Source organism: Pseudoliparis swirei, chromosome 18, assembly GCF_029220125.1.
Source record: "Pseudoliparis swirei isolate HS2019 ecotype Mariana Trench chromosome 18, NWPU_hadal_v1, whole genome shotgun sequence".
NCBI lineage: Eukaryota > Metazoa > Chordata > Actinopteri > Perciformes > Liparidae > Pseudoliparis > Pseudoliparis swirei.
The window spans coordinates 236,685-250,163 of record NC_079405.1 but is presented as its reverse complement, the minus strand read 5'-3'; the positions used below and the strand labels follow the sequence as shown (position 1 = coordinate 250,163).

Here is a 13,479-nt window from a genome sequence, read left to right as displayed (position 1 = left end):
GATCTGACATGGTCAGCAAACACAGACACTCTGGTGAGAAAGGCAAGGCAGCGCCTCTACCACCTCAGGCAGCTGAGGAAATTTAAAGTTTCAGAGGATCCTTCAGTCCTTCTACTCTGAGCTGTGTAAGCGTCCTGACGGGAAGCGCATCACAGCCTGGTTGTAACTGCTCCGCTCAGGACAGGAAGGCTCTGCAGAGAGTAGTGCGTTCGGCTGAGCGCACTATTGGAACTTCACCTCCCCACCCCTGCAGGACTTGTACACCAGGAGGTGCAGAACCAGAGCCGGCAGGATCATGAAGGATCCTCACCACCCAACAACAGACTGTTTCAGCTGCTGCGGTCAGGCAGGCGCCTCCGTAGTCACGCTGCCAAGAACAGAGACCTGAGGCGGAGTTTCTTTCCTCAGGCCATCAGGACTGTGAACTCCGACCTCACCAGGACCCCCCACATAGACCCACACAACTGCCCCTCTTAGGCACACACACACACACACACACACACACACACACACACACACACTTACTGTAAATATTGTGTTGTTTTTTATTGTAAATAGTGTGTACTTGTTGCCCTTGCACATTCCTGCTGAGCATTGCCACTTTCATTTCACTGCACACCCTGTGTGTGTATGTGACAAATAAAACATCTTGAATCTTGAATCTTGAACTACTGAGAGATACTAGTACACACTGGTACTACTGAGAGGTACTAGTACACACTGGGACTACTGAGAGGTACTAGTACACACTGGGACTACTGAGAGGTACTAGTACACACTGGGACTACTGAGGTGCCATTGCATTGAGAGGTACTAAATTTTGGTACACACTGGGACTGCACTACTGAGGAGGTACTAGTACACACTGGGACTACTGAGAGGTACTAGTACACACTGGGACTACTGAGAGGTACTAGTACACACTGGGACTACTCAGAGAGGTACTAGTACACATCGACTACCCCCACTGAGAGGTACTAGTGCACACTGGGACTCCTGAGGGGTGGTACTAGTACTGGGACTACTGCAGTGCTAGTACACACTGGGACTCACAGGGGCACTAGTACACTGGGACTACTGAGAGGTGGTAGTACACTGGGACTTTTGAGGAGTACTGGTACACACTGGGACTGCACAAGGAGGTACTAGTACAGATCAGAGGTACTAGTACACTGGGACTACTGAGGAGGTACTAGTACACACTGGGACTACCATGAGAGGTACACACTGGTACTGGGACTACTGAGGGTAGGTGCTAGTACACACAGGACTGGGGTACTACTGAGAGGTACTAGTACACACTGGACTACTGAGGAGGTACTAGTACACACTGGGATTCCTGAGAGGTACTAGTACACTGGTACTACTGAGAGGTACTAGTACACACTGGGACTACTGAGAGGTACTAGTACACACTGGGTCTACTGGAGAGGTACCTAGTACACACTGTGGTTACTACTGGGAATTTCTAGTACACACTACTGGGACTAATCTGGAGGTACTAGTACACACTGGGACTCCTGAGGTACTAGTACACACTGGGACTACTGAGGTACTAGTACACACTGGGACTACTGGGAGGTACTAGTACACACTGGGACTACTGAGGTGCTAGTTTGCACTGGGACTACCTGAGTACTAGTACACACTGGTGCTACTGCAGAGGGTACTAGTACACTGGAGGACTCCAGGTACTAGTACACACTGGAATCTACTGAGAGGTACTAGTACACACTGGGACCACTCAGAGGTACTATTACTGGGTCTACTGAGAGGTACTAGTACACTGGGACTACTAGAGAGGTACTAGTACACACTGGGACTCCTGAGAGGTACTAGTACACACTGGGACTACTGAGAGGTACTAGTACACACACTGGGACTACTGAGAGGTACTAGTACACACTGAGTACTACTGAGAGGTACTAGTACACACTGGGACTACTGAGAGGTACTAGTACACACTGGGGACTCACTGAGTGCTAGTACACTGGGTACTACTGAGAGGTACTAGTACACGGACTGCTGAGGTACTAGTACACTGGGTACTACTGAGTGCTAGTACACACTGGAGTCTACCTGAGAGTACTAGTACACACTGGGTCTGCTAGGAAGTTTTAGTACACACTGGAGGACTCCTGAGAGGTACTAGTACACTGGGACTACTGAGGAGGTACTAATGCCTGGGACTCCTGAGAGGTCTAGTACACTGGGTCTACTGGGAGGCACTGTTGCACTGGAATCTACTGAGGAGGCCTGGTACACACTACTGAGGAGGTACTAGTACACACTACTGATCTAAGTACACTCTGGGACTACAGAGAGGTACTAGTACAACACTGGGTCTACTAGAGAGTGCTAGTACACACTCCTGGGAGGTGCTAGGCACACTGGGACTACTGAGAGGTACTAGTACACTACTGAGAAGTGCTATTGCACACTGGTACTACTGGGAGGTACTAGTACACACTGCTGAGAATGCCTGGTACACACTACAGGAGGTACTAGTACACTGGGACTACTGCAGGTGCTAGTACACTGGGACTGCAGGAGGTACTAGTGCACTGGGACTACTGAGGTTTCAGCACTGGGACTCCTGGGGGTACCCAGGTACACTGGGACTACAGGAGGTGCTAGTACACACTGGTGCTACTGAGGGTACTAGTACACACTGGGACTGCTGAGGAGGTACTGGTACACTGGGACTGCCCCAGGAGGTACTAGTACACTGGTACTACTGAGGAGGTACTAGTACACACTGGGACTCCTAGGAAATTGCCTAGTACACACTGGAGGACTACTGAGAGGTACTAGTACACTGGAACTACTGAGAGGTGCTAGTGCACTGCAGGACTACTGGGAGGTACTAGTACACACTGGGACTACTGAGAGGTACTAGTACACACTGGGACTTCACTGAGAGGTACTAGTACACACTGGGACTACTGAGGAAGTTTTCTTAGTACACTGGTACTACTAGGTACTAGTACACACTGGTGCTACTGAGGGTACTAGTACACTGGGACTACTGAGAGGCATTTAGTACACACTGGGACTGCAAGGAGGTACTGGTACACACTGGGTCTGAGAGGCTGGTACACATAAGGACTCCTGGGAGGTACTAGTACACACTGGGACTACTGAAGTGCTACGTGCACACTGGGACCACTGAGAGACTACTAGGCACACACTACTGGGACTACTGAGGTACTATGGTACACATTGCAGGAGGTGGTACACTGGGACTCCTGGAGGTACTAGTACACTGTGGTGTTACTACTGATTACTAGTACGCAGGACTACTGAGGTGCACTAGTACACACTACTGAGAGGTACTAGTACACACTACTGAGAGGTACTAGTACACACTACTGAGAGGTACTAGTACACACTACTGAGAGGTACTAGTACACACTGGTACTACTGAGAGGTACTAGTACACACTGGGTCTACTGAGAGGTACTAGTACACTGGGACACTACTGAGAGGTAGTAGTACGCGGGACTACTGGGAGGTACCTGCATTGCCACTGGGACTCCTGGGAGGTACTAGGCACACTGGTACTACTAGAGTGCTAGTACACACTGGGTCTACTGAGAGGTACTAGGCACACTGGGATTACTGAGAGAGGTACTAGTACACACTGGGACTTTTACTGAGGTACTAGTACACACTGGGACTGCACAGGAGGTACTAGTACACACTGGGACACTGAGAGGTACTAGTACACACTGGTCACTACTGGATGTACTAGTACACTGGGACTACTGAGGAGATGCTAGTACACACTGGTACTACTGAGAGGTACTAGTACACACTGGGACTACTGAGGTACTATGGTACACTGGTACTGCTGGAGGGTACTGGTACACTGGGACTACTGAGAGGTACTTCATTACCTGGTACTACTGAGAGGTACTAGTACTACTGACTGGGACTAGCTGGAGAGGTACTAGTACACACTGGGACTACTGGAGGTACTAGTACACACTGGGTCTACTGAGAGGTACTAGTACATCACTGGGACTACTCAGGGTACTAGTACACACTGGTACTTCACTGAGAGGTACTAGTACACACTGGGACTACTGAGAGGTACTAGTACACATAGTGCACTCACTGAGAGGTGCCTGGTACACTGGTACTGCAGGGGGTACTAGTACACACACTGGGACTACTGAGAGGTACTAGTACACTGGGACTACTGAGAGGTACTAGGCACTACTGAGAGGTACTAGTACATCACTTTATACTTCCACTGAGAGGTACTAGTACATTGGACTACTGAGAGGTACTAGTACACACTGGGACTACTGAGAGGGTATCACTAGTACACACTGGGTCTGCCTGAGGCACTAGTACACACTGGAAGACTACTGAGAGAGGTAGTAGCACACTACTGGTGGCTCTACTCAGAGGTACTAGTAACACTGGGACTACTGAGAGGTACTAGTACACACTCCTGAGAGGTACTAGTACACACTATTGAGAGGTACTAGTACACACTACTGAGAGGTACTAGTACACACTACTGAGAGGTACTAGTACACACTCCTGAGAGGTACTAGTACACACTACTGAGAGGTACTAGTACACACTGGGACTACTGAGAGGTACTAGTACACACTGGGACTACTGAGAGGTACTAGTACACACTGGGGACTGGGACTCCTGAGAGAGTACTAGTACACACTGGGACTACTGAGAGGTTCGGAGGTGCTAGTACACACTGGGTCTACTGAGGAGGTACTAGTACACACTGGGACTCCTGAGGGGCACTAGTACACTGGGACTACTGAGTACTAGTACACACTGGGACTACTGAGAGGTACTAAGTACACTGGTACTACTAAGGTACTAGTACAACACTGACTGGGACTACTGAGAGGTACTAGTACACACTGGGTACTACTGAGGAGGTACTAGTACACTGGGACTCCTGAGAGGTACTAGTACACACTGGTACTACTGAGAGGTACTAGTACACACTGGGACTACAGGATGGTTCTGAAGGTACCTTCACGGTCGGGTAGGTCCTCCGGTTCTTCTCGCTCGAGGCCCCTGGGAGCCCCCCATGGGACGGGCCCTCGCACTCATACCGGAACCTGAAGCCCCTCTGGAGACAACCACAGTATTATCATATACAGGTACTTCTACTACAGGTACTTCAACTTCTGGGTGCTACAGGTACTTCTGCAAATTGTAACTACAGGTACTTCTACCTGTGGCTCTACCTGTTTGGGCTCCTCGATGATCTGGATGTAGGGACCGTGAGCTGCAACACAAAGAAGTTCAGGAACTGGGGGGACCTTCTGGACCTTCTGGACCTGCAGGTCCAGGTTCCACCAGGGCTCATGAAGAGGACTGGACATCAGGGACCAGGTCGGTGTCTGGGGACCCCCGATGGGAGGACTATTGCCTCTGTAATAAAGACTCTCAAAGGACCCCAGAGGAGGATCTGGAAGACCTGGACCCGCCAAAGAGGTTCCAGTAAGACCTGGACCCCTGAAGAGGTTCCAGTAAGACCTGGACCCTGAAGAGGTTCAGTAACTGACCCCGAAGAGGTTCCAAGACCTGGACCCTGAAGAGGTTCCAGTGAGACCTGGACCCTGAGGGTTCCAGTAAGACCTGGATCCCGAAGAGGTTCCAGTAAGACCTGGACCCTGAAGAGGTTTAGTGGGGCCTGGAGCCTTGTAGAGGTTCCAGTAGACTAGACCTGAAGAGGTTCAGTGAACCTGGATCTGAGGTTCAGTAAGACCTGGACCCCTGAAGAGGTTCCAGTAAGACCTGGATCCCTGAAGAGGTTCCAGTAAGACCTGGACCCCTGAAGTGGTTCCAGTAAGACCTGGACCCACAGAGGGTTCAGTGAACCTAATGAACCTGAAGAGGTTCCAGTAAGACCTGGACCCTTAAAGGGTTCAATGGACCTGGACCCCTGAAGGTTCCAGTAAGACCTGGACCCTGAGGGGTTTGCAGTAAAGACCTGGACCCTAGAAGGGGTTCCAAGTAGACACAGGACCCTGAAGGGTTCCAGTGAACCCTGGACCTAGAGGTTCCAGTAAGACCTGGACCCCTGTAGAGGTTCCAGTAGACCTGGACTGAAGGGTTCCAGTAAGACCTGGACCCCTGAAGAGGTTCCAGTAGGGCCTGGACCCTGAAGAGGTTCCAGTAAGACCTGGACCATAAAGAGGTTCCAGTAAGACCTGGTCCCCTGATGAGGGTCCAGTAAGACCTGGACCCTTAAGGGTTCCAGTAAGACCCCAGACTGAAGAGTTCCAATGGAATTACAGACCCATAAAGGGGTTCAGTAAGACCTGGACCCCTGAAGGTTCCAGTAAGACCTGGACCCTGAAGAGGTTCCAGTAAGACCTGGACCCTGAAGAGGTTCCAGTAAGACCTGGACCCTTAAAGAGGTTCCAGTGCAAGACCTGGACCCTGAAGAGGTTCCAGTAAGACCTGGACCTTAAAGTTTCAGTAAGACCTGGACTGAAGGGTTCCAGTGAACCTGGACCCTGAAGGGGTTCAGTGAACCCTGGATCCTGAAGAGGTTCCAGTAAGACCTGGACCCCTGAAGAGTCCTGAAAAAGACCTGGACTCCTTAAAGAGGTTCCAGTAAGACCTGGACCCTGAAGAGGGGTTCAGTAAGACCTGGACCTGAAGAGGTTCAGTAAGACCTGGACCCTGAAGGTTCCAGTAAGACCTGGACCCCTGAAGAGGTTCCAATGGAGCCCTGGACCCTTAAGGGTTCCAGTAAGACCTGAACCTGAAGAGTTCAATGAACCCTGGACCCTGAGGTTTCCAGTAGGGCCTGGACCCCTGAAGAGGTTCCAGTAAGACCTGGACCCTGAAGAGGTTCCAGTAAGACCTGGACCCCTGAAGAGGTTCCAGTGAGACCTGGACCCTGAAGGGTTCTGTTGGGTGTCTCTGGGTCCTTGAACACACCACGGGGCTGTGGAGGTGACGTACCGGTCTCAGGGGTGTAGGGCTCCGTCTTGATGTCCACGGGGGGGATGTAGTCGTACTGCATCATGTTCATCTGCAGCTGGACAACAACAACAACATGAGTGACAACACAACAACAGGAAGTGATTGATCAGCTTCTCCGTGTCGTCTTTAAATCTCTTTGCCTCGGTGAGCTCAACAGCACCCTGCTGGTGGGCCGCAGTATTGCTGTTGTGTTGTTGTTGTGTTGTGTGACGAGGTCACAACAAACAGAAATAGAATCTGTTTATATTATTTTAAATCTCAACACTTGAAATGTACTTGTACTATAATTGAGGATTTACACCTGTTACTTTAGACTTGATCAGATAAATATCATATATGCATATATATATATTTATATAAATGATATAAACATATATATTTATAAACATGTATATACAGGACTGTCTCAGAAAATTAGAATATTGTGATAAAGTTCTTTATTTTCTGTAATGCAATTAAAAAAACAAAAATGTCATGCATTCTGGATTCATTACAAATCAACTGAAGAATATTGCAAGCTTTTATTCTTTTAATATTGCTGATTATGGCTTGCAGCTTAAGAAAACTCTAAAATCTATCTCATAAAATTTGAATATTTCCTCAGACCAAGTAAAAAGATTTATAACAGCAAAAGCAAATCAAACATTTGAAAATGTGTTTCGTGTTTTAGAGTTAATTAGGCGATTCAAGTGATTTGTTTAATACCCTACTAGTATACTTTTTTCGCGAGATATTCTAATATTTAGAAATAGGATATTTGAGTTTTCTTAAGCTGTAGTACATAATCAGCAATATTAAAAGAATAAAAAAGCTTGCAATATTTCAGTTGATTTGTAATGAATCAGAAATGCATGACATTTTGTTTTTTATTGCATTACAGAAAATAAAACTTAATCACAATATTCTCTGGTTTCTGAGAGACAGTCCTGTATGTGTATAAACAGAGAGACTCCACATCGTTGTCAGTAGATGTTGAACTGAGCTTCAATTCAATTCAGTTTATTTGTAGTAGCCCAATTTCACAAATTACAAATTTGTCTCGTGGAGTGCTTTACAATCTGTACACATAGACATCCCTGCAACAAAACCTCACACATCGGACCAGGAAAACTCCCAAATAACCCCTCAGGGGAAAAAGGAAGAAACCTTCAGGAGAGCAACAGAGGAGGATCCTCTCAGGGATGGACAGATGCAATAGATGTAATGTGTACAGAAGGGACAGATTTAGAGTTAAAATACATTCAATGAATATGACAGAGTGGATGAATAGTTCATAGTGGGCATATTCCACGATGGAGAACCTCCACGATCCATCAGGCAGATGGATCCATCCTGCAGAACAAACAGACTTTAAATGTGAAACAGGAAGCACTGCAAGAGTAAACAAACAAACAAAACAAACTGAACTGAACGTGTGAAGGATCAAATCTGCTGCATTTTCCGCAACAGACTCGTCAGTCTGTCCCCCATTCGGCTTGTCTTCAGTCACTTCCTGGAAGTGGCCGAGCTGAGGAAAAACCCCAGAATTCCAGATCTGAGGGGGCGGGGCTTCTGGTGATGATGTCACTGCTGCTGTTTACAAAACACTCAGAAGAAGAAGGAAAGTCTCTGCTTCCTCTCCTTCCTTCCTCTCTGCTTCCTCTCCTTCCTTCCTCTCTGTTTCCTCTCCTTCCTTCCTTCCTCTCCGTGTGAAGTGATGTCATGATTTAAAGTGATGTCATGATCAACACCGTTTGAAGTATCTGACGTGTTTGTTGTTTCTTCGTAGCAGCTGCAAACACACCTGAGAAGCTCCCGCCATGACTCAGCACTGAGGAAGGTGAAGGTGATGATGATGATGATGATGAAGGCTCAGCTCCTGCAGGAGGACACTTCCCTTCTTATGGCTTTGCTTTTCTCCTGCAGACACAAAATCTGGAGTTAGGGTGGAATGTTAGCCTAGCTTAGCACAAGGAACTGGAAGCGAAGGGAGAATGTTAGCCTATCTTAGCACAAAGACTGGAAGCCGGAAGTTGTTAGCCTAACTTAGCACAAACGACTGGAAGCAAGGAGAATGTTAGCCTAGCTTAGCATAAAGACTGAAGCTGAGGGAGGAATTTAGCCTAAGCTTAGCACAAAGACTGGAAGCAGGGGTGATGTTAGCCTAGCTTAGCATAAAGACGTAGCACTGGGGATGCTAGCCTAGCTTAGCATAAAGACTGGCAGCAGGGGGAACAAGTTAGCCTAGCATAAAGACTGCAACTGGGCAATACTGGCTAGCTTAGCACAAAGACTGGCAGCAGGGGGAATGTTAGCCTAGCTTAGCATAAAGACTGGAAGCGGGGGGGAATGTTAGCCTAGCTTCAGCACAAAAGACTGGCAAGCAGGGGGTCCTCTAAGTCAACTCCTATTATCAGGCTTATCACATAAGTCTCTTAAGTCAACTCCTTATGATCAGGCTGCTCTATAAGTCTCTTAATTCAACTCCTTATTATCAGGCTGCTCTATAAGTCTCTTTAGGTCAACTCATCTTATTATCAGGCTGCTCTATAAGTCTTGGGTCAACTCCTTATTATCAGGCTGCTCTATAAGTCTCTTAAGTCAACCCCTTATTATCAGGCTGCTCTATAAGTCTCTTAGGTCAACTCCTTATTATCAGGCTGCTCTATAAGTCTCTTAGGTCAACTCCTTATTATCAGGCTGCTCTATAAGTCTATTAGGTCAACTCCTTGTTATCAGGCTGCTCTATAAGTCTCTCAAGTCAACTCCTTATTATCAGGCTGCTCTATAAGTCTCTTAGGTCAACTCCTTATTATCAGGCTGCTCTATAAGTCTCTTAAGTCAACTCCTTGTGATCAGGCTGCTCTATAAGTCTCTTAAGTCAACTCCTTATTATCAGGCTGCTCTATAAGTCTCTTAGGTCAACTCCTTATTATCAGGCTGCTCCATAAGTCTCTTAAGTCAACTCCTTATTATCAGGCTGCTCTATAAGTCTCTTAAGTCAACTCCTTATGATCAGGCTGCTGGTTAAGTCTCTTAGGTCAACTCCTTATTATCAGGCTGCTCTATAAGTCTCTTAAGTCAACTCCTTATTATCAGGCTGCTCTATAAGTCTCTTCGGCCAACTCCTTATTATCAGGCTGCTCTATAAGTCTCTTAAGTCAACTCCTTATTATCAGGCTGCTCTATAAGTCTCTTAAGTCAACTCCTTATTATCAGGCTGCTCTATAAGTCACTTAAGTCAACTCCTTGTCAGGCTGCTCTATAAGTCTCTTCGGTCAACTCCTTATTATCAGGCTGCTCTATAAGTCTCTTAGGTCAACTCCTTATTATCAGGCTGCTCTATAAGTCAACTCCTTATTATCAGGCTGCTCTATACGTCTCTTGTCAACTCCTTATTATCAGGCTGCTCTATAAGTCTCTTAAGTCAACTCCTTATTATCAGGCTGCTCTATAAGTCTCTTAGGTCAACTCCTTATTATCAGGCTGCTCCATAAGTCTCTTAAGTCAACTCCTTATTATCAGGCTGCTCTATAAGTCTCTTAGGTCAACTCCTTATTATCAGGCTGCTCTATAAGTCTCTTAAGTCAACTCCTTATGATCAGGCTGCTCTATAAGTCTCTTAAGTCAACTCCTTATGATCAGGCTGCTCTATAAGTCTCTTAAGTCAACTCCTTATTATCAGGCTGCTCTATAAGTCTCTTAGTCAACTCCTTATTATCAGGCTGCTCTATAAGTCTCTTAGGTCAACTCCTTATTATCAGGCTGCTCTATAAGTCTCTTAAGTCAACTCCTTATTATCAGGCTGCTCTATAAGTCTCTTAAGTCAACTCCTTATTATCAGGCTGCTCTATAAGTCTCTTAGGTCAACTCCTTATTATCAGGCTGCTCTATAAGTCTCGTAAGTCAACTCCTTATTATCAGGCTGCTCTATAGGTCTCTTAAGTCAACTCCTTATTATCAGGCTGCTCTATAAGTCTCTTAAGTCAACTCCTTATTGTCAGGCTGCTCTATAAGTCTCTTAAGTGAACTCCTTTTGATCAGGCTGCTCATAAGTCTCTTAAGTCAACTCCTTATTACAGGCTGCTCTATAAGTCTCTTGATCCAGCTCCTTCTTGATCCAGGCTGCTCTATAAGTCTCTTAGGTCAACTCCTTGTTATCAGGCTGCTCTATAGAAGTCTCTTAGTCAACTCCTTGTTATCAGGCTGCTCTATAAGTCTCTTGGTCAACTCCTTATTGTCAGGCTGCTCTATAAGTCTCTTAGGTCAACTCCTTGTTATCAGGCTGCTCTATAAGTCTCTTGGTCAACTCCTTGTTATCAGGCTGCTCTATAAGTCTCTTGGTCAACTCCTTATGATCAGGCTGTCTATATAGTCTCTTGGAGTCAACTCCTTATGATCAGGCTGCTCTATAAGTCTCTTAAGTCAACTCCTTATTATCAGGCTGCTCTATAAGTCTCTTAGGTCAACTCCTTATGATCAGGCTGCTCTATAAGTCTCTGAGATCAACTCCTTATGATCAGGCTGCTCTATAAGTCTCTATAGTCAACTCCTTTTTAACAGGCTGCTCTATAAGTCTCTTAGGTCAACTCCTTATTATCAGGCTGCTCTATAAGTCTCTTAAGTCAACTCCTTATTATCAGGCTGCTCTATAGGTCTCTTAGGTCAACTCCTTATTATCAGGCTGCTCTATAAGTCTCTTAGGTCAACTCCTTATGATCAGGCTGCTCTATAAGTCTCTTAGGTCAACTCCTTATTATCAGGCTGCTCTATAAGTCTCTATAGTCAACTCCTTATGATCAGGCTGCTCTATAAGTCTCTTAAGTCAACTCCTTATTATCAGGCTGCTCTATAAGTCTCTGAAGTCAACTCCTTATTATCAGGCTCTATAAGTCTCTTAGTTCAACTCCTTATGATCAGGCTGCTCTATAAGTCTCTATAGTCAACTCCTTTTTAACAGGCTGCTCTATAAGTCTCTTAGGTCAACTCCTTATTATCAGGCTGCTCTATAAGTCTCTTAAGTCAACTCCTTGTTATCAGGCTGCTCTATGAGTCTCTATAGTCAACTCCTTATTATCAGGCTGCTCTATAAGTCACTTAAGTCAACTCCTTGTCAGGCTGCTCTATAAGTCTCTTTGGTCAACTCCTTATGATCAGGCTGCTCTATAAGTCTCTCAAGTCAACTCCTTATTATCAGGCTGCTCTATAAGTCTCTTAAGTCAACTCCTTATTATCAGGCTGCTCTATAAGTCTCTTAGGTCAACTCCTTATTATCAGGCTGCTCTATAAGTCTCTTCGGTCAACTCCTTATTATCAGGCTGCTCTATAAGTCTCTTAGGTCAACTCCTTATCAGGCTGCTCTATAAGTCTCTCTGGTCAACTCCTTGTAGTCAGGCTGCTCTATAGGTCTCTTGGTCAACTCCTTATGATCAGGCTGCTCTATAAGTCTCTTAAGTCAACTCCTTATTGTCAGGCTGCTCTATAAGTCTCTTAAGTCAACTCCTTATTATCAGGCTGCTCTATAAGTCTCTTAGGTCAACTCCTTATGATCAGGCTGCTCTATAAGTCTCTTAAGTCATCTCCTTTTTATCAGGCTGCTCTATAAGTCTCTTAAGTCAACTCCTTATGATCAGGCTGCTCTATAAGTCTCTTAAGTCATCTCCTTTTTATCAGGCTGCTCTATAAGTCTCTTAAGTCAACTCCTTGTGATCAGGCTGCTCTATAAGTCTCTATAGTCAACTCCTTATTATCAGGCTGCTCTATAAGTCTCTTAGGTCAACTCATTGTCAGGCTGCTCTATAAGTCTCTCAGGTCAACTCCTTATGATCAGGCTGCTCTATAGAGTCTCTTAGGTCAACTCCTATGATCAGGCTGCTCTATATAAGTCTCTTAGGTCAACTCCTTATTAACAGGCTGCTCTATAAGTCTCTTAAGTCAACTCCTTATGATCAGGCTTATAAGTCTCTTAAGGTCAACTCCTTATGATCAGGCTGCTCTATAAGTCTCTTAGGTCAACTCCTTGTTATCAGGCTGCTCTATATGTCTCTTAGGTCAACTCCTTATTATCAGGCTGCTCTATAAGTCTCTTAGGTCAACTCCTTTTGAACAGGCTGCTCTATAAGTCTCTTAAGTCAACTCCTTGTAGTCAGGCTGCTCTATAAGTCTCTTAGGTCAACTCCCTTGATGGTCAGGCTGCTCTATGAGTCTCTTAGAGTCAACTCCTTGCCAATATCAGGCTGCTCTATAAGTCTCTTGGAAGTCATCCCCTTGTTGTCAGGCTGCTCTACTTAGAGTCTCTTAAGTTCAACTCCTTAGTCAGGCTGCTCTATAAGTCTCTTAAGTCAGCTCCTTATGTGAGGCTGCTCATAAGTCTCTTAAGTCAACTCCTTATGATCAGGCTGCTCCATATGTCTCTTAAGTCAACTCCCTTGTAGTCAGGCTGCTCTTAGAGGAGCTACAGACCGCTAGAGGAGCTACAGACCGCTAGAGGAGCTACAGACCGCTAGAGGAGCT

The 13,479-nt window shown here is 46.0% G+C and overlaps 1 protein-coding gene across 1 annotated transcript; it reads right to left on the bottom strand.

The window, feature by feature from the left end:
* Positions 1-4,950: 4,950 nt before the first annotated feature.
* Positions 4,951-7,273, bottom strand: LOC130208269 (nuclear factor NF-kappa-B p100 subunit-like). Its single transcript, XM_056437298.1, has 3 exons — positions 6,967-7,273; positions 5,235-5,275; positions 4,951-5,116 (listed from the first exon to the last, which is right to left on the bottom strand). Exons 1-3 carry the CDS (start codon positions 7,034-7,036, stop codon positions 4,979-4,981), a joined length of 249 nt encoding a protein of 82 aa, XP_056293273.1. The 5' UTR covers positions 7,037-7,273; the 3' UTR covers positions 4,951-4,978.
* Positions 7,274-13,479: the final 6,206 nt, after the last annotated feature.

Coding starts and splice junctions, on each gene's coding strand:
- LOC130208269 (XM_056437298.1), bottom strand. CDS start 7,036: ATGAACATGATGCAGTACGACTACATCCCCCCCGTGGACATCAAGACG. Junction 5,276..6,966: donor GCCCTACACCCCTGAGACCG/GTACGTCACCTC, acceptor TTTGTGTTGCAG/CTCACGGTCCCTACATCCAG. Junction 5,117..5,234: donor TCATCGAGGAGCCCAAACAG/GTAGAGCCACAG, acceptor GGTTGTCTCCAG/AGGGGCTTCAGGTTCCGGTA.